Source organism: Centruroides vittatus, unplaced genomic scaffold (assembly GCF_030686945.1).
Source record: "Centruroides vittatus isolate TY-2023 unplaced genomic scaffold, ASM3068694v2 contig_2104, whole genome shotgun sequence".
NCBI lineage: Eukaryota > Metazoa > Arthropoda > Arachnida > Scorpiones > Buthidae > Centruroides > Centruroides vittatus.
In genome coordinates, this window is record NW_027121305.1 from 598,913 (window position 1) to 620,986 (window position 22,074).

The window sequence follows — 22,074 nt, forward strand, 5'->3', positions numbered from 1 at the left end:
AAAAAAAGGAAGTTAAATAGAACTACAGACAAATACAGTAAAACCTGTATAAAATGGAACCCAAATTAAATAAAAAAACCTGTCCAAACAGGAAAAAACTAAAATGGAGCAATTTTCTATAAGCTAAAAATCTATCTAACACAAAAAACAAATGGTTTTTGGATACTAAAAATGTAACTTAACCTGAATGGAATGAAAATTAACATCACGCTTGTGGATAAATAAATAAAATCACATCCAGATATAACAGTCACAGCAGAGCATGACAAAGTAATTCTGAGAATGAGTTCAAACCTTCCAAAGAAATAAACAAAAACATATAAATGAAAGTTCTTTGTTAAATTAGTATTTGTAGGAATTAACTAATGGCAGATTCAAATATTTTTACAAATTGAGAGTTTCTGAGAACAAGTAACAAATGAAATCTGTTGAAAACAATGAAAATAAGGTAACACAGTACTGCTAATATGCACTTGTATGGACTACAGAGTAGTTAGTACCTAACTGGTATGAAGTCGAAAACAAATTGATTAACGTTGTCGGTAATTACGGAAATTGTAGTTAAGGATTAAAATATTAAAATTTCTTGAAAGTCGGATTAAAGAATAACTTTGTCCCTATACTACTGTAATGTAATTAAAATTTCAAACAATAGAGTGAGACGCTAGTTCGTAGTCCTTAAATTGTCAGGCAAAATTAAATAAATAATAAATAAATAAAAATTGTACACCAGGGACTTTACATAACCCCAGAGGAAGAAGTCAAGAACAATAACATGACGTCAATGGACGAAATGGTAGCTACCAAAATGAAGGGTAGTCAAGCACTTCCTACCGCAGTAGAAACTTTATATCACATTTCCGGCTATGGGTTCCTTATATCAAAACACTCAAAATTTCATCCTCTACAATCCCCACATTTTTAAAACATCATTCTGATACACCCTGTATATATAGGCTTACCAGACGTCCCATTTTGACTGGGATTGTCCTGGTTTGATGATGTGGTCCCAGTGTCCCTGCCAGTTTTTGTCATTTTGTCCCAGTTATTGGGTTAAATTTTAAGAGTGCTGAATATGCAAGAAGTAAAAATATTGTAGCCTTAGATAAAATGGCAATTTGGCAACTAAATAATCTCTTCTGTACACTCACTGTTTTCCTCCATTATTTATAGCATATGGCTTAATTAATTTAGACATTTTATTTTTTCATCCAGATGTTTTTTTGCAGAACTTATAATAGCACGTAGCCTATGAGATCCATATACTTACATTTCATTTTTTAGATATTTTGTTTCAATTAGAGTTAACAGCACTTACACTGGCCACGTCATTGTTGCGAGTGTTCTGTCTTAGTCGAGTTCAAATTGCTAGTTGGCATTTGTGATTATTTTGTATTGTACATTAAAGTAATTTAATCTCCAAAATTCCAAAAAAACGTGTGTTTACCGACAACTGAAAAAAGGATTATCCATTTTTGAAAAAAGTCTGCGATCGTATCAACAAAGTGAAATTTGAACTGTGCTTTTTAGAATTTTCAGTAACTCACGGTGGGTGTTCGGACATTAAAAATCACTTGAAATGTGCGAAACATAAGGCAAACCTAGTAGCAATAGGAAATTCCTCAAATATATTGTCATATTTTAAAAGTACAGATTTAAATGACAAAGAATTTTTAAAGAAGATTAACACTTGCGATAAATATTAATAAGTTCTTAATAATAAAGTATGTTCGGTTGAGTTATTAAAAATTGCTTTTAACACCTTGCTTTTTGTTAACAACTTTTTATATAGCCTTTTCAATCATAAGTACAGTACTTATCCTAGTAGGCTTTATTTTTTGTTGTGAATGTTTTCTCAAAATTTGGAATACAATATTAAAATAAAGCTTTATCAATTAATAATTGATATTTTGAGAATATTGATTGCTTGTTATTGATTACTGTGCATATCATATGATCTGTGCATCATCATATCTGTGCATATCATATGATCTATAATGATTACAGATTTTATAATATTGATCATTTCTAATGACTAAAATACCACAATACAACCAAAAGAAACTGTTGCTAAGGTTAGTGTATTTGTGGGGGGAAAAATGCTGTATGCATTGAATTATTTTTACATATAAACTTTCATAACTTCTAGGCAGACATTTTGTATAATTTTTCATAAATATAATATAATGATGCATAGGAGTTAACTAGGGAGTCAATCTTAAAGGTGCAAAAATTACAAAAATTTCCCATTTTCTTGAATTTGTTTTGATTCATTTTGTGTGTGTGTGTGTGTGTGTGTGTGTGTGTGTGTGTGTGTATACACTATATATATATATATATAGTTATACTCTAAGCATGACATAATTCAAAGATGTGAAGAGTGTCTTGTGTGTCAATGGAGGTTAATGGCATGATGCCATCTTCAAAACATAAATGGAAAACTTATGTTTGAAATCTTATACATGAAAAACTTAATTTGTTAGTTCAAAAATTAATAGTATACCTATAACATGCCCCGAAAAACCTCCGGGTGTCCAATGACAAAATTCACGGGTAAACGTAAACAAATGTTTTTGGGCTCCTTTTGAGCTCTGCTTTCCTTTAAATGGAAAATAAATCTATACTAATGTTCGAATTTAAATTTAAATTAAAACTCTACACGATTCAAAGGACATATGAAACTGCATGGTGACGTAATTCGGTGGTGTATGTTTTGAGGCGTGTTATACTATTTAAGTAGTCCAGTGTGAAGATGTTTGAACTATTCAAAAATTAATAACCACCAATTTATAACTATGTATTTTCCTTCCAGGATCTCTATAAACTCGGTCTTAGCATCCAGAGTTTATTCGTAACATTTGTGGCAAGTCCATTCTTGATGTTCTGAGGGACCGAGATTCAATTCAAGTTAAATCTTTAGCAATTTTTACGAGTGATCCGATCTGGATATGTTTTCACCCCCATCCCTTGCTACCCGACTATTCTATGGGCTTGGTCAAACCCACAGTGCCTATAGAGCAGTGTTATAAAACATATTAAATAATAATTCAAGTAAATGAAATTATCTCGTCAAAACTTTTCAATCTATCCGCAATGCAAATTAAGCAGTTTCGAGAATGAATAAAAAACAGATGCAATTTCTTAAAACTTTTTTAAAATATTAAATTTTATTCCTGACAAAAATATAATAAATTTAAAACACGTTCATAATGTAAATTTTAATTAATAATATTTACGATGTGGTCTTTATAACCGATATTTATAAAAATAAAATAATTAATTAAAATATTAAATATATTTCACTTTAATTAATTAAAATTATAAAATATATTTCTAAATTTTTTGTGTTTAAACGTAAAGAATAAAAGAATATTTGTTTTCGTTAAAAACTGTTACAAATATAGACATTTCTTAAGAGGAAATAATGTAGCTTTTACTTTTTTATTATTAAGCTTCTTAAATTCTATACGTAAGGATCACGACGATGAGTCAAAATTCATTTAAGAATCATTTATGTAAGCGCACATCTTTATATTACTTTTAAATGACAGGTTTAAATTAATTAAAATATGTGACAGCTGCGTATTGATTATTTTTATAAAGCTATTCAATGCACAACTGAATCTTTGAACAGAAACAAGATACTATTACAATAATAAAACTTAAATTGATAGAGAAGTTTCGTGTAAAGAAGCAAGAACCTCACCTGCTCTTTCCCTAGACGTATTTGATATTCGTGAATAAAATGACTTAATTACACAAGAACATACTTTAATTATCCATCCATTCAAATGAAAGAAATACTTAGATTTTTATCAAGAGTATAAATCTAGACTAACGTAACATAGTGAGAGATCGTCTCTGTACCAAGTACTAAAATCTTAAATACACAGCGACACATGTTTAGATAAAAATAAAGAAATTTATAACTTGATATAAATTCAGTTTAATTAATTTTGTATTCTATGCGGGTTGAATGAATGAATATTGATCCTATTTATTTCATCTTAAAGATGCAAAAATTGCAAATATTTAACTCTACCTCCTTGATTAATAATAACAAATAATATCTAAAAATAATTTGTATCATTCTTAGTATCTTAATAAATTATCACACATTATTTTTTAACTCTGGACAGATCTTACATAATCTCACCTTGAGGACAAAAATACGACGATAATTCACCTGCTTATAAATGCGAATGGTAAAAGACCTACTTAAATCACAACTAAAAAGAAATCAATATTTAAAACAGAAAATTCATTTTAAATATATATATATATATATTTTACCGCTTAAAGTCCTTTTTGTATTTATAAAGAAGACCTTTAATAAACTCTTAAAGTGGCAGATTTATTTTTACTTTTCAATTCGCCAGCTTAAATACGTAAGTTATGTTTTGTTAAGGCGTTACTAAACAGAAAAACCCGGCGACGAAATGAATTTAATGCTTTCGAACTAAAAGTTAATACGTATTTAACGAAACACAGACTTATATATTACCGGTATTACGTTTCAATGTTACTTCTTAAACGAAATGACATAATTAATTACCTTTTTAATAATTTACGAACATTATCTTCAGAGACTTTTACTTATATTTTGATAAAAGCTGTAAAATGATTCATAATCACACGAAACTAGATTGTAATCAAATTCACATTTTAAAGTTCACTTGTTTCTTCGATTGCTTAATTTAAATAATAATAAACCGAACAAAATAAAGTACTTGAATTTAATATTCGTTTTCTTTCCGAAATATTATATTTTATCATCTGAATTTATACTAAAATGAATATAATGCTTTCCTTATTTTATTTATTAAAAAGAAATTTATATTATAATTATTATTTATTTACCTACAAAACGTTTTGTAGGTAGATAAATAATAAACCCAAATAAAATACAAAACCCAATGAGATCTACGAAACTTCGAAGTTGCGCACATAATAGTATAACCTATAGAATTTTATCCAAAATATAGATTTTCTGTGGTAGGGTCATTAGCCTTTTTAAGATGGAAAGAATCCAATTTGATACGTATAAGTACTTATCTCGTGTAGCATAGATCAATAATTATTATTTAAACGAATGTAATATAGAAAAGAATGATGATAATTTGAAAAATTAATACAAATTCTTAATGAATAAAAACGTGTCTGCAATTAAATTTTATGTCCAGAACGAACTCGGGTATTAACGTCCATTTTTTGCCGAATTTTTTTTAGAATAATTCGTGCTAATTGCCGATATTAGACGGATAAAATAAAAAGTGACTGCTAATTGAATTTCGTAACGTCCGTACAGAAATAACCGGTTTTATAATAAATTTATTTACTTTGATAGAAAGTCTATTAGATATATACGCTGTTTTCTCTCATAAGAAGAGATCTTATTAATAATATTTCCAAATTATATGTTAATTTACGGATAAATCATAAATAATTAATTCATTTTCTGTTATGAATTGTTTAAAAAATATATATATTAAATATTACATTGAATCTATCTCTATTACAGTCGAAATAATAAATCATACGACTTTCAACTTTCCATAATTCAATGAACTAAAAGATCAAGGCCACGTACTGTATCATCTCCGAGAATGTCAAACTAAATTCTATAAAGTAAAAATAGTGCCAAATAAAAGCTAGAATTTTAAACGATTAAAAGCCGTTCGTATAAATCTATAAAAAACTGAAAAGGTGATATTTTTTTTAATTAATTCCAGAAATAAGGCGACTCTCGTTTCAAATTAAGATAAATGCTTACGTAACGAATAAAATACCGATCGCATCCATCATTTAAAATTATTCGGAAAAAGGAAAATTTATGAATGAAACATTTCCAACAAACTGCAAGTTGTCATCATTCGTAAGCGATTCAAAACAAAACGTGAATGAAATCATTTCGGAAATACAAAACAACATTTTTTTTACCGATATTACAAAAAATAGATACGAAATTTGTAATTCCGCAGTGAAAAAATATGGTACGAATAATAAATTTTAATTATCCGTAATAACTTTAACGTCGGCAAGTGTTTGTATATAGATACATTTATAATTTTATTTTTTATTCATATTTTTAAATAAAAAAATTTATTATTATTATTATTATTATTATAATAAAAAGTTCAAATTTAACATATTATTATTACATTTCAAACAAAAATTTTAAGTGGACAAAGAAGTGAAACTACAAAAATGATAAGCGACAACTGATATAAATTATGTTATAGTTAAAAAAAAAAAAAAAAAAACATTTATTTACACCTCTTTACCTATTAAACAGAATTCTTATTACATCTAATAAATGATTTTTTAGCAAAATTAATGCTATTTTATATCGAGAATTTAACAAAAATTAAAATTTATAACTATTCAATTTCTTTTGTATAAAATGCACGTTCATTTTTAAACGTTTAAGCGGACGTATAAAGCATTTTCCCTATACTTTTAAAGTAAGATGATGATAAATTGTTTTCATTTTCTTATTCTAGATACAAGGAAACACAAACTGCTTATTTAAAGTAGCCAAAATTAGACTTTATTAAAAACCTTTTCGGCCTATTGTTTGGGCAGCATCTTCTACGCAATCAAAAAGCGATTTTATACTAACTTTCCTATAATGAAAGAATTGACAGATCTGCTATTTAATTCTTCAAATATACAGTTTAAATTGTCTCATTTTGATTAATTATTTTAAGTTTATATAAAAGATACTTTTTAAAATTTCCTAATGTATGCCAGAGAAAAAAATATGGCAGAATACAAAATTGCATTACTGAGGATCTTTACTTCCAAGAAAACCAAATACAGCAAGTCTTCACTTAATGTAGTTTCGTTATGATGTCATTGAGGAAAGATACAAGTACTTTTGTAATCATTTACAATTACTGTCGCTGAATTTTCTTTATAAATAGTAAAATTGATTCTATGAGGTGGAAAATAAATGCTGAAAGTTACAAACATCATCCAATTTGAATAATGTTAACCAAATTATATCTTATTTATGTCATTTAGCCCATGGTAAAATTGGTTTTGTTATATGTCGCTTCGCTTAACTTTGCAGTTTACAAAAACTACTGACAACATTGAGTAAGGACTTGCTTCACACCTAGAACAAACACATCAAAATAATTACTTTCAAGATTTTAAGAAATTAGAATATCACGCTCCGTAAACGTAAACAACACCTTTAAGGTCCATTTATACACAACAGTGACGTGCTGTGCAGTGGCAGTGGCATGACCATACCGTGAAAGTACATTTGACGGGAACGATATTTTCACTGATGGTAAATTTTGTTTTCCAATGGATGACGAACATTTAATTGAAATCGTACATCAACATCCTGTTTTATTTGATTTATCTCATTCAAAATACATGGACATTGGGTACAAAATGAATATTTCTCTGTTTTGTTTAATAAAATATGAAATGCATGTTGGGACATTTGAAAATATTCAAAAAATATAGATTCGTCATTTCAATTTTTTATAAAGAGTATGAAACTCCCATTCTGTTGATATTTTTTGTCCATGCTTGATGTATGCTTTTTTGATTGCATTTCTTTTTCTTCTTCATCCAAAGATATAGCTATCATAGCCAATTCATTCTCAGAAAAGTCCACGACCACTCACCGACAGCACGGTCACGTCACTGTCGTGTGTAAATACTCATCACCGTGCCGTGCTCAACGTCACTGTCACCAAACGGTCACCGTGCCGGCAGGTCACTGTTGCATGTAAACGGTCCCTTAATTTGCGTACAAAGAAAATATTTTCAACAAAAGGTTACATTTAGATATTTTGCTTCAAAATTTAAAGATGTGATCATTTAAAATTTCTTCGAGCAAAGTTAATTAATTTTTACAAACTCAAAAGTCAAAATAACAAAAAATATGTAACTTCAACCACTTTTGTAATCACAATTTAATACCAGTCAACTGCATCGTCACGGGGATCCACCTTTAGTCGTCGGGTTATCGGTGGGTACTACACTTGAATTATCAGGTCCAAATCGAGTATCGACCGTCTCTCGTCCGCACTAGTCGACCCAGGTGCCGCGCGAACCCGCCCAAAATCCTTGAAACCGAACAGGACTTCATTGCTTGACATGCCGATTCCTAATGTTAGCAAAATTGATGCTTTTGACCTTAAATTTTCATTTAATTCTGTATAAATCAATGTTTCATCTATTTATGTGTAATAATTAATTGGTTTAATTTGCAATAATGCAAATTAAGAGTGAAGTGTGTTATGTACACAAAACAATTGGAAATAAGTCAAAAAGTATATTTTCAAATTTTGTTAATTAATTGTAAGCCATTTAATAGTGTTTAATATGTAATTTGTTTATTTATTTATGATTTATTTTCATTTTTTATTCATGAAAACTCAATGTATTTACCCACTCATTTACAACAGATGCATGTATATATACATATATATATATACATACATATACACATATATAATTGCATAGTTTATTTACAAATGAAAATTGATTCTTTAATATAATTTAAAATAATTATTAATTTATAATTAAAAAAAAAGGTAATAAAATAAATAAATCGACATTACTCACCTTTCTCTCTCTCACTCGATAATCAAAACAGATCAGTCCAAAGTTCTTGAGTCAAAATTTTGACTTAACTAAAAAGCGACTCCCCGCGGTTACGGTCGGAATTAAACTCCAAAAATAGAAAACGTTAATTATTTAAATAATATAAAACTTTTTAATTTATTTTATTTTAAATTCGTTATTTAAATATTTATACTACATACGTCGTATATTTATATAAAATAATAAATTGTTATTTTAAATGGAAGCCGATATGTAGAATATTTTGCTGTCGTTTCGTATTTATATATATATAATTAATTCTGTTTAATATTTAATAAATTTTTTAAAAATATTTTAAATACTAATTTATGTTCGTTTCATTTAAATCGATACTTTTAAAAATTGATTGCAGTAGAAACCCCCTCCCGAACGAAACTTGAATTGAATTTTTTAAATTAAGAAACAATAATCATTTGAAAATAGAAACTCGCGGAAATTTTATTTTCGTTCATAAATAAACGATTTTAAATTAATTTCGTTTGTTTTATAATACAGACTCCCAAATACAGATATGAACGCCCGCTTCTACGACGCGTTTGATACACGGAAACCGTCGTAAAGCGGGTCACCGCTTCATGTAACCCAATACCGCGAATTGATACTACGATTTTGAAAATATAATTCTAATTGCGTAAACATTATAGGGAGATAACTATTAATAAATACGGCATTTCTTATAGTCGTAGTAATTAAAATACAGTATACTAGTCGTAAAACGGGAGTTGTGAAAAAAGCGGCAGGAAAACACGACGCGAAGTACTATAGTGAAATATTTGCCTAGCGTCAATTAACTGTATAAATATAAAATATACAATATTAAGAAAATAATAAATATGTTTTAATTTATAGAAAAATGAGTATGTTTATTTACATGTAATGCGCATTGAATAGTGCCGGAGTGTATAAAACCACTATAATAACAATAATAATGGCTTCGCGCTTGGGCAACGGGCTGGCCACGAGGAATTTTCCCGGGTTTTCTTCACTTTTTAACACCAAAATAGGGGCAAATTTTCCCTAAAAAGTCGTCTCGGGAGGCAGCAGATCGCCCACGTGTCGCGTTGCTTTATACAAATAATCCAATCCGCATCGAATGATCTTCATAATTTGCATATTAGAAAATAATAATAAACTGCAATAATTTCAGTTTAATTAATAACACAGAAATCTTTTAAATCTAGAATTCATTACGCTATTTCGCCCGTTGTTCATGTTTAACTGCACATTTACATTCAGATACTTTCTATAAATATTTAAAATTATCTCTAATTGATAACCCCTACATCCAATTGATTTAAATATATACAAAAAATATATATATCATAGTTCACGGAGTTTATTTGATTGTTGTTATTTAAAAATATATCAAATTGACGGCCAGATGGCCGAATCCCCATGAATTTTTCGGGGGTACACATTGGACCCCGTCCTTCACCACTCGGCCGTCCCATTGTGGGTCCGGCCGAACCCATAATGGGCTTGCTAAAGTAAGCCCTCTTAGTGCCCATAGGGCAGAGTTAAAAACAAATCCTTTTTGGATTATGAGCGTAAAGTTATGTATGTATGTATTACTTAACCAATAACAGAATAACTTGTAAAAAATAATTTTTAAACTCGTATTCAAGATTTAATTTAAAAATTCATAAGATCAGCTTGAAACGAAAAGCTCATCAATGGCCGAATGGATAAAACCAATGAGTACTGATAGTTGGTCGTGGGTTCTCACCTGGTCAACGGGCTGGCCACGTGGAGTTTTTCGGGTGCTTTTGTATTGTATTGGACAAGAAGACTGCCCAGTTTTTAGCGATAGTTTTTTCAGGTGCTCTGAAACGTAACTAATTTCAATTCAAATCTTGTAAGCGCATGGTCATTTGAAGATTGGGTTTGTTTTATAATTTCGGCATAATTTTTAAAGGTGGATATCCAAAAGGAGTATTTTTAGCCATGGGCAAACCCCCCCAAAAAATTTTCCAGGTGGAGCAAAGCTTGGAGACAAATAATTTCATCAAAGTTTTATTAAATTGTTTTTAATTTTTTGGGTGGTTTCACAAGTAGATTATAGAATACAGTATTGCATCAATACAAAAAGACAGACAAAGCGTCCCACGGTCGTGGGCATAAAGTTAAATATCTTCAATCACGATTATAATGTGTGGAAATTTTTACTCGATCCAGGTACGGGCAAGTGCTCCATCTGCCTTCTCTGCAGATGCCCACGCTGAATGTTTTCTGCGCATTATGCTGTTTTATTTTTAAAAAACACGGTGCAAAACTGTAAAATGCTAATCAAGGTGTACCAGGAGAATGCAACCAAAGAACATGTTTGCCGGAAGTGGTTTTCAAAATTTCGTTCCCAGGATATTTCGCTCGACATGCAACAGGAGGGCGGCTGTACCCTGTGCACCCCTAAACGCATCTATCTTGAATCCTTCCTTCAGATGATGATGATGGCGGTATAATGTATATCTCATAGTATGTTGCTTGTATCAACAAAATGTATATTGCCTAAGTGGACAGAATTAGTTCACTGTAATCTATGGAGAATTCAATTCTCCAAAGATTCTAAAATCAACATAAAATGTATGTTTAAAAGAAAAATATTTACAAAAAGCAAATATCTTTTATTTCAACACATCATGCTACAAAAGACTAAAAATATGCGACAACACAAAACACAGTTACACTAGAATACAGTATTTAATATTGCACATTTGCCTGAGATGTAATTTAATAATGGCAGTATTTTTTCATTATGTATAAATTTTATATACATCTCTGGTAGAGGAAATATAAAAAAGATAAGCAGAAATAACTATTTTACAAATTTCTTTTCAAAAATAGATACTCTGTTACTATAAAGTCTTAAAAAATTGTAAATTAAAGCTTGATTCGTGTCGTACCAGACGGAACCGTTTGACGCAAAAAATAAAACCAATTTTTATGAAATGCCGTCCGAAGTACGGATTTAAGATCGATTAACGTAAAAATTAGATTTATTTGATGCGGAGTTTGTTGTAATGAAATTTCCGACAATACTTCTAGAGTTTAAGTCCATCTTATAACAGTGTGATCCGTCCAGAGCAATTACTCGTGGTATAAGGAGAGGTATTGTAATTTGAAAGACAAAAACACAATTACAAACGAAACAAGTTGTAGAAAAATAATCTAAATTGGTAACTAAAAAAATAAAAAAAAGTATTAAAAATTTAGCACGATGCTAAACACTTCTATAAAGTAATAAGTCTTACACGTAGAGCCTTTGGACCACACTGTCTTAAAATAAAGACAATACTGTTACGACGGCACCATAGCCGAATACAATGTATTTGCTTTGGTAATTCTGTTTATTATAAAAAATTTGTACCCTTTATAAGACTATATTTTCTCTTAAAAAAAAAAAAACATGGAGAAAAAACTAGCAATTTCAGAAATTCAACATTTTTAACTATAATAGAGCAAAATATTATCTGAAAATATTCAATAAACTTATAATAAAGCAATAACTTTATGTACAATAATGCCTTAAAATTGTGATAAAAAAATTACGGGACACGGATGGAACATGCTGACTTTTTTGGCATGTCGTTAGCACCTGTTTGTAATATTAAAGCAATTTTATTGTACCCAATATATTTCAGTTCTTTAATATATATCTTATTAAGTTTGTTTCTCTTATCTTTAAACTATAGGCGGTTCCAATACCACTCTACGATAACACTTGTTAGGAAGCGAATTCTTTATGTCTTCGATATTTTTAACATCTTTCATTAATTGATCCACTTCGAGCTTATAGTCTCTTATCCAGTGATTTTGCAAACGCCTTCCCTCGAGAAGTTCGTCTATGCGTTTATCTAAATTGGCATCCGAGAAATCTCGTTCGGCCTGATTTAACTTTCGTTCCAGTTCGTCGAGTAGCGATAAATCGATGTCGTGATGTTCGTCTATAAAAATGTTTAAAGAAAATTAATTTGTCTTTTACTTTTCACACGCTAACTTAATTTTTATGGTAAATAAATAATTCATTTGGCTTCAATTATAAAAATTGTTTATTCGATTTCCATAGGGTCGAACGAATGATTTATTTGATAGAAAGTAAATTCTTTTTAAAATGAATTTTGAATGTGAAGTTACTACAAAAATTTTATGCATTGTCATGTGCAGGAAGATTCAAAAGTCTCCATACAAAATGTAAATCACCTAATGAAATGTGCTGGTGTTGTGTGTATGCACATAACATCAAACATGCTAACACGAACTGGCTATAAAGTAGAAGGAAAGCATTCGTATTTGCATTCAGTTAAATGATACGTATACAGTTGTCCCTTGATAGTCCGACGTTTTGTAATCCAACATGCTCAGTAGTTCGACACACCTCCTGTCAAGGTCACCATAGTACCCGTCTTCAAAGTGTGAGCACAGTATGTACAGTACATATTTACATATGTACATAATTAATCTACCTACGTTGTAGCATTTAGTTATAAAGTTTATAAATTATTGTACGTACTGTATTATTTATGCCTATACATACCGTATGTACATTTATTGGCTTCCATATTCTTTTAATAAACATGTTTTAGTTAACCAAAATGGGTGTTTCATTTCCATATTCACCTAGGCAGCATTTTACTCATAACATGTAGGAATATTATAGGCTACTGCTAGCAAAACAATACCAAATATGTAATCACTTTCGGTAATCCGACACCCCTTTGGTCCCATACCTGTCGGATTATCAAGGGACAACAGTACTCTATAATTTATGTGATTTTGTAATATCCCCTTTACCGACCTATGGAGACTTTTGAATCACACTCTTGTTGACTTTTTGCATTTAACACATCAATAAATGATGTGAGTATGAGTTGTCTGCTTTTATTTTTGAAAATATAAATGACGTCCCATAAAGTCATCTTTGGTTTATGTAAATCAACAGTTTAGCAATTAAGAATAATTTTATAAATCATTTTAAATGCCCTTTCTGCCATTTTAAATTAATTACTTAGATTATCTGTAATTATTAAATTTAATATGAGACGACGACAACAATTACTTTGAGTTCTAAATTAAAATTAATTTAAAAAATTGTGGAATTATACAGATTCATTGTTTCATTAGTACCCCCAATGCATTGGCATTATCAATTCATTGTTTATCTTTAAACACCTTTTGTAAGGAAGAAACATCGACCCCTTTTTTCCAATGATAATTATTACCAGTTATGTTATTACAAAACTATATTTATCTACAGTTACTTATATTTAACTAAACTATGCATTGGGTTTAACATGCATAAAAGTTATTTCTGTCTTATTTAAAATTTTTAAACGTAAATAAAATTGAATTAATCATATATATTTGGATAAATCTTTAAGGAATAATGGTAACAATGAACATACCAAGAGCCTCTAATATACTTCCAAGTGTATTCAAAGCATCATTCACTTGATCTGCTACTCCTTCGGCTGAAGTTTTCGCTTCGCTTACTTTTTCGTAGGCCTAAAGTTTAATAAAATAAGTTTTAAATCTGACAATTTAAACTAAAAATTATTTATTAAATTTATATATTTAACAATACCAATATTTATACTATTTAAGATAATAAATATCAAAATTTCTAGCTTGAAATTGAGTGTTAAACTAAAATTTCACATCACTTACAATAAACAGGCTCTTTACAATCCCTTATTTTTATAACTGGTATAAATTATCTATAATGATTTATGAAGTGACATATTTTTTGTTGAACATTTCAGTATAGTATTGTATGATTACATTTTCCAACAACTTATTAAATTATGAAAGCTGAATTTACGTCGTCATCTCGCTTCCTCTCGTCTCGATGCCTGAGGTAATAATGGTTAGCTAAATAGGTAGTTTCCATCTCTTTCCTTCTACATCTGTATGGTCTCCATATTAATTCCTCTTTTGTATATATCATCTATCTCCAAATCTTGGTCTTCTTTTCATTTGCTTTCCAGTGGCGTAGCGAGGGGGTGCAAGGGGGTGTATCATGCACCGGGCGCCACTCACAGAGGGGCGCCCAAATGGTCTCCGAGACAAACTATATGTGTTTTTGGAGGAGGGAGGAAGCGCCAATAAAGTGTTAGGTGCCAGTTATGCCCCAGGCACCAGTTATGTTTGCTACGCCACTGTTGCTTTCCCATAACTTTTCTCTTATAAGCTTCTCAGAAATTCTTTTCCATCTGTTCAAATTACCTTCATCTTATCCCATTAATTTCCCCTAGAAAACTTTCTAAGCCAAAGCTTTTTCCAACCTCTCCATATTGACTTTATCTCCGCATTTTTCTTGTTATGCCTCTGTGTTTAGGTACTAAAATTACACGCTAATTTATTGATATGAAGTACTGTTTGTACATTATCATTTTACACTTCCTCAGCATGTCTTTATACCGTAATATAAGTTTAAAATGTATTCTTCTAAAATTAAAATTAATAGCATTCAAAACTATCTAAATTTTACTTGTTTAATTAAAGCTTCGTTCTCGTCGGCTTCGTTTTCTTTTTCTTTGACGCGAACGGCCGTCTCCGTTACTCTTTCGTCGATTCCCTCCGCTTGATTCATTAATTTAGCAGCTTTATCTTTTGTGTTTTCTGCAGCATCTCGAATGTTATCTGCCTCCTAAAATAAAAATTAGTAATGTAATAATTATAATAAATCGCAATAAGAAATTTTTATAATTTACCGTTCTATAATGTAGATTTTAAATATATTCTTTATAACTTTTATAGTAAGAAATTCAGAATTTTCGAATCTTGTATGTTAAAGACAGAGTGGACGTATAATTTTTAATATCCAAAAATACTCCAAGATTAAAGATGTTTTAATGATTCTGGGATTTCTGTATTCATTATCTTCAAGTAAAGCATCAGAATAGAAAATTTAAAATATGATAATAGACATCACAGCCCTTGTTTTTACAACTAGTATAAATTTTCCATTTTGACTACGTGATATGTATTTTAAGTACTGTATTTCTTTTTTGTTTGTCTCTATATGGTATTAATAATTAATCTTTTAATTAAAAAAAACATTTCCAGAAACAATCAATTTATGACACTAACCCTGTGGGAAATATGACTTGTCTTATAATAATTCAATTTAATGATGATTTTAGAAAAAAAAATTAAGTTTTAAAAGAGAAATCTACTGTACAAGGTGCATAGGAAAGTCCCTTTAACCGGAAAATTCTTGCTAACGGAGAGAGCTACAGCTATGCAAGTGAGGTAACGGTATAGTAAGGCGACTATGCCCGGCCTAATGCAAACAACAGCAGCGCTCCTAGTGGCGAAATTTGGAAGATAGGCAGTGCAAATAGAAAACGAAAACAGATAAAGCAAACTTCCCAATTAGAAAGTTTTAGAGCATCAATTAATTAGTACAAAACGACATGTGGTTCAAAAGTGTCCGAAAGCGATGCACACCATTTTGTGTGACATTTCAAAGGAATAGCCATAGGTATGAAGAAATACGCACAATTTATTGCATAAAATACATACTTATGTCAATACAGTTTGATAACATCACACAAAAAACAATGGAAAGGCAAACTGTCACACAGTGATAACAAGTTAATGTCGAGTATGTTCGAAAACTTGTTATCACTGTGTGACAGTTTGCCTTTCTCATTGTTTTTTTGTGAATTGAAATATGATCTTCATTGTTATGTATTCCGTGGAGCGATCTTTGCATTATCTTAACATCCTGTTAAATCTTCTCTAATCTTTTAAAATTTTCAATTATAAAAAATTGCTACTTTCCTGCTGTATAAAAATATTGTACTCAGGGCAATCAACACGTTAATAACTTAAGTTTATTGTTTGTAACTTTGTGAGTTATTATTCACCCAGCACCCACAGTTACAATCATTTCAACCACCTCTTTTGTGAAGTAAAGTAAACACTGTGAAAATAACATCTAAATGAAAGAAAGCAGTCATTATGATAGAGAAGAAATTAGAAATATAAAATAAAATATATATAAAATGTGTTATTTATGTCATTAATGGATTTTCCAGATTTTCAGACTTCTGGATTGGGCCCGGTCCCATTTGAGCCAAATAAACAGGGTTTCACTGTATTTAGATCCTATTATCTTTAAAGCAAAAGCACACAACATATGACTAACTAAATGCTTCAATACAGCCCACTTTCTAATTTTGGTAGAGATATTTTTATGTTAGTAAGCCTAATATTCATAAACACATTAATATTAGTTTAATTTAATATCAATGTAATATATTTGAGTTTAAAAATATTTCATATAAATATTTGTTTCTTGGCTACATGACTATATTTTAGGGTGCAAATCCCAATTATTCTGGTCTGAAATATTGGAAATTGCATTGGAATTGGGCACAAAATTATAATAGACATGGTATACATCTCACTAACTACTTTGGTTTTGGCTTTCGAATGATCTGGTGGTGCTTTGAACTACAGCAAGCCGAACGATCACTGTCCAGTAGACAAATCTATCTCCTATAAAGCTGTGTTTAAGCAGAGAATCATCCACTATGCTGTAGAATGTATACAGATATTTCAGTGTGATACTATGTATCTAGTAAATTTCATACTTGTGCATATAGATGTGAAATCTTTCTTGTTAAAACATTTGTTGATTACATGGTAATTTTGACTGTGACTTTGTATTGGTCCACAGTTCCCTGTACTTGATAACAGAATCATAAATAAATACATCTGAAAATGCAAATAATGTGCAGCACTATAAACATGAAAATACACCACTGTGCAAAACAAGCAACAATTGTTTTTTTGCTGTAATTCCACAAGAAATCACCCGGGAATCATTCTATCATGTGTAAAGTCATCCAGATAATTTCTTCTAGCCATACTGCATGTATGAATTCAATTGAACTTGCAGATATGTCTTTAATAGCGCTTTTCGTCCTTTTATCGTAGTCTTGCACCGCACGCACCGACTGCATGTGTTTTGCATGCCCTCGTGTTACCTGTGATGTCTTCTTCCCAATATCTGCATACGAATCACCTTTCTACTGAATTGGATGTTCATTATACTGATCGCAACAAGCCCTTTTCTACAGTTTTGTGGCTGTCTGCTTAAAAATTACATCATTGCTTACATTTTGCACGCCAATGTAAAACACATTTCAAAAAATATATTTAGTACCATTTAAATTTATTAACTTTTTGTGGTTCAGTCTTTGATATTTGGCAAGCATTACATTTGCTAGCTCTTTTTCAATTTTGATGCCTCAAAAATCAAATGCACCTTAGATTTGATGGTGCATTAGAATGAAGAAAACACAGTATTTTCAAAATTAATATGAAGACTAAACGTTTTCAACTTATTAATCACATACAAAAGACAAGATAACTGTAATAACTAAATGAGGAACGTATTTTACCTTAGAAACTTCTTCTGCGATTCTTTGGGCGTCTTCGGCAGCTTTTTCCGATACCGAAGCAGCCACTGTCGCATCTTTTAGCGCATTTTCTGCAACTCTTGTTTTATCTTCTGCTTCATCAATTATCTGTTCTATTTCAGGTATTTTTTTAAAAGCTTCCCCAGCCTCTTCTTTACTTGTTTTTACTGACTGATCAAATTCTAGATAGAAAATTTAAGGGATTATGAAAAATCAGAAATATTAAAAATATATATATAAATTCGGAAATATATGGCTCTATTTATAATTAGAAGTTTAAAAAAGCATTTAAACAACTTAAATCTAGAATAATTTTTCATACATTTATTAATAGAAACGTTTATTTAATGAGTAAACTAAAAAAATTTGCAATTAAAATACAGTAGAGCGGCGTTTATCCGAATCAATTGGGGACTGGGGTCGTTCGGATAACCAATTATGTACGAAAAAATATATTAATCTATCCAATGTTGAAATTTTTCTCCGTTGCATGTCGCTTCGTGTTGAATTTTCGTCGATTTTAAGCCTAACGAAAATTTTTATAATAATAATCGAGGCTATTGTATCGTTAAAAATGATTTCTTTATTTTGTACAAACAAAATGAATATATTGAAAAATATAAAAACAAAAAAATTATACTTTAGAAGTAAATCTAGTATCAAAACCGTTTGATTCGGAACGACACAGTACGACTGGAAAGTTTTAACCAACGTTTTGGTTGACCGGCTTTTGAATAAACGACGCTCTACTGTATAATAAATGAAAAGAAAGCCAGTGGCGTAGCGTGGGTGTCAGCCACCAGGGGCGGAGAAAAATTTTGCAGCCCCCTTATTTAGGTATTATTATTATTTACTGTAAAATTTTGCTGCCCCCTTAAAGTGTCGCCCGGGGCGGGCCGCCCCTGCCACCCCCACTACGCTACGCCATTGGAGAAAGTGCTACTATCATAAGCACAGATTTAGATATTACTAATTAATTTTATTTGAAAACTGTGCTAAAATTTACTTTAAATAATTTATAATTAAGTGTTTATTACAATTTGCATTTAACGTTAATCATTCTTTTTCTCTCTTAATTTTAAATTTATTTACATGCAACCGGAGAATTTAATGTGGCAAATAGGATAATTGTAGATTGTCAAAAGTACATTCAGAGCGGATTTCTCTACGACATACGAATTCTGATTAGATTAAAAAGAAAACTTTATAGTCTGATAGTTGAGCCGATAGTCATATACAAATCTGAGCAAAGGACAGCAGATTAGAAAGATGAAAGTCGGATAATGCTATCAGTCATATTTATTTTCATAATAAAGTCACTTTTACATATGTAAAAAAAAATTATTACAGTGTACCTTGTACTTTTAACGACTCTAACTACGAATGCTTGAGTTTGAATGCAAAATTCAACAAAAATTTGCCTCGGAGTTCAAATGACGCTTTAAAGTTCAAACTGCGCGCATAGTGAAAAATTATGCTCGAAGCATAAACTCAATCTACTATGTGTCCAAATCATCTCTTACATTATGTTTATATGTTTTCAGTTTTTTTTTTTTGGTTAAATATACTGTATTGTGTGTTATTTGTTGATTTTTAACAATTTCTTCCTGCAATTTTTCCCTGTCGACAGCTTTTGGGCGTCCCAAACATACAAAATTTTCCAAATGGAACTTTTTAAAACACGTTTGTTGTTTGTTTGTTTGGTGAAGTTATGGCAATGCTACACTTGAGCGATCTGCCTAGGGGGGATGCATTCTGGGAAGTCTTTTTAACGGAAACTGGCTCCTATTTAGGCATTAAAGACGTGGAGAAAACCTGAAAAACTCCATGCGACCAACCCGTCCGAGCAAGGCACAAACCCACAACCGAACTCCGAGTGTTCGGGGAATGAAGACCGCTTGGCCACAGGTGGGCCACATTCAAATATTAGGAGCATCTTCCTCACACACATTACAATACTTTTACTGTTTGTATGGCATTACATCCTTTTCGAAACTCATAAAGCATAATATGCCTGACAGGCTTTTTATCCGAAGATATTACAACTTGATTTTATTCAATCAAAATGTGAAATAAAGAGTTTAAAGTAAGCTTCTAAACAAATAATAAATATATTTATCTATAACATGTTAAATTTCACAATCGTTATAATTAAATCACACATCTATGCTCAGATGCAGAAGTCCATGGTGTGCAACCAATACATGCAATGTTCATTTTATTATACACTATTTATGTATTTCGTTTATGGTTTTAATGTTTTAATTTATTTTTAGGGCATTTATAAATGTGTTATTTTTACCTTAAATTATGTGTATTTACTGTTTTAAGTTTATCAAAACAGGTATTATTTGGGTTTGGAAATGGATTACTTCACTTTCCATTATTTCTAATGGGAAAAATTTATTTGGATTTCAAATGACTTCCTGGAATGAATTAAATTTGAAGTAAGAGTAATGAATTTTCGGTTAATGTTACCCATGGTTCCAAAATGGTGTCTTGTCTGATTCCAGCAAATAGAAGAAAGGAAACAGTGGAACGCACGTTCTAACCTAACCTAACCTATTCTAATAATTTTGTTGGTAATAATTATGGTAATTTATATTAGAATAGGTTAGGTTAGATTGAGCGTGCGTCCCCACTGTTTCCTTTCTTCTATTTGCTGGAATCAGAGACAAGCTGCCGCTTTGGAACCATAGGTAACATTAACCAAAAATTCTAATTACATTACATTACAGAAATACAGAGATTAAGTTATTCTGTGATCTGACTTCAATTAATTGCTAACTTCAAACTCTGCAATTACCAACAATGTTAATCAATTTGTTGTCAAATACTCGATACTAGTTAATTACTGTTCTATACAAGGCAAATTGGCAGCATGTGTAACCTTATTCTTCTTATTGTTTTCAAAGATTACATTCGTAGATTATTCTCAAAGGAACTCATTTGATTCTGCTCCTGATTAATTCAATAAAGACTAATATTAACAAAACCTTAGTCTAAGGGTGCATTCTTTAATAGCGGTCGTTCCGCGTCGCCGCTACTACGGGAGTGCGCTGCTGTTTGTAGGCATTTAGGAATGACGGTGAAAGAAAGAAAGATGGCGGTGCCTGCACTATCAATAGTACGGTGATGGAGGAATCTGTAATTCTAAAATATGAGTTTTTAAAAGCAAAAGAAGGGTCTCAATTGTAAAATTTAACCATAAAATGGATTATTTGTTGAAAGAGCATTCAAAATAGCCACAAAAAAATTAAAATGCCGGCTACCATTCGAAAAGACACTTACATCACCACATGCACTAACTTGTGCTGTAAGGAACCAAGTCCGAGCGTTATTTTTTATTTTACTTTTATTTTGCTTATTATTCTATTTTTGTTTGGGGCTTATGTTTTGTTAGGACAAAGGTTTCCTCACCATTCACCTTAAGTATTTAAAAAGAGAAGAAATAAAACCCAACTCACCGACGAAAGAAAAGCGCCATAGGACTCACGCACATTTGCGCTCCCCGAGCGGCAAAGAATAGGTCCGCACCAAGAAGAGGGGGGGGAGAACCCACAAGCACGAAATAAACTCGCTAAACCTTAAGTAATAAAAACGTCCCGGAAAAAAATTGTAAAAACAAATAATGTAAAAGGTTAGTGAGTAAACTGTCGGAAAAAGGGCTGCCAGACGATGAAAAACGTTATTGTTAGCATTTAAGTATGTAAATGAGGGGAGTGACCGCATTCAGAATTGTGACGTCACCTCACACTATAAATCCTGAGTCTCAAGTGAAGACGGAGAGGTGAATTCTGGATAGCAACGAGCTTGGTGAGCTTCGCAGCAGTAATAGAGAGGTGTCCGATAGGATCTCGAATAGTTCCAAGGTGATTTTGAAGTGATTCGAAATTTGGATCGACAGTCTGAGAAAGTCTTGAGAGTTTGAGGAAATAGGTTCCGAGTATATTGAGGTGACGATTAGGATCTCTAGTTTATAGGAATTATTGTTATAAGTTAAACTTTTGGTTTT

At 30.7% G+C, this 22,074-nt stretch overlaps 2 protein-coding genes across 4 annotated transcripts in view; both read right to left on the reverse strand.

Annotated features, from left to right (window-relative positions):
- The window catches only part of Dmtn (transmembrane and coiled-coil domain 2 protein Dmtn), a 76,026-nt gene extending 67,347 nt beyond the window's left edge, over positions 1 to 8,679 (reverse strand). For all 3 annotated transcript variants that reach the window (XM_067265126.1, XM_067265125.1, XM_067265123.1), the window contains exon 1: positions 8,593 to 8,679. The gene's annotated coding sequence lies outside the window, so the exon portion shown is untranslated. The remainder of the gene's footprint in view (positions 1 to 8,592) is intronic.
- A 2,552-nt stretch (positions 8,680 to 11,231) lies between these two features.
- Positions 11,232 to 22,074, reverse strand: part of LanB2 (laminin subunit gamma-1) — a 52,840-nt gene continuing 41,997 nt past the window's right edge. Inside the window, exons 23-26 of the mRNA XM_067265136.1 lie at positions 18,042 to 18,241; positions 15,116 to 15,274; positions 14,031 to 14,130; positions 11,232 to 12,572 (exon numbers count right to left, since the gene is read on the reverse strand). Of these exons, the coding sequence (XP_067121237.1) occupies positions 12,310 to 12,572; positions 14,031 to 14,130; positions 15,116 to 15,274; positions 18,042 to 18,241 (722 nt within the window). The 3' untranslated portion in view covers positions 11,232 to 12,309. The remainder of the gene's footprint in view (positions 12,573 to 14,030; positions 14,131 to 15,115; positions 15,275 to 18,041; positions 18,242 to 22,074) is intronic.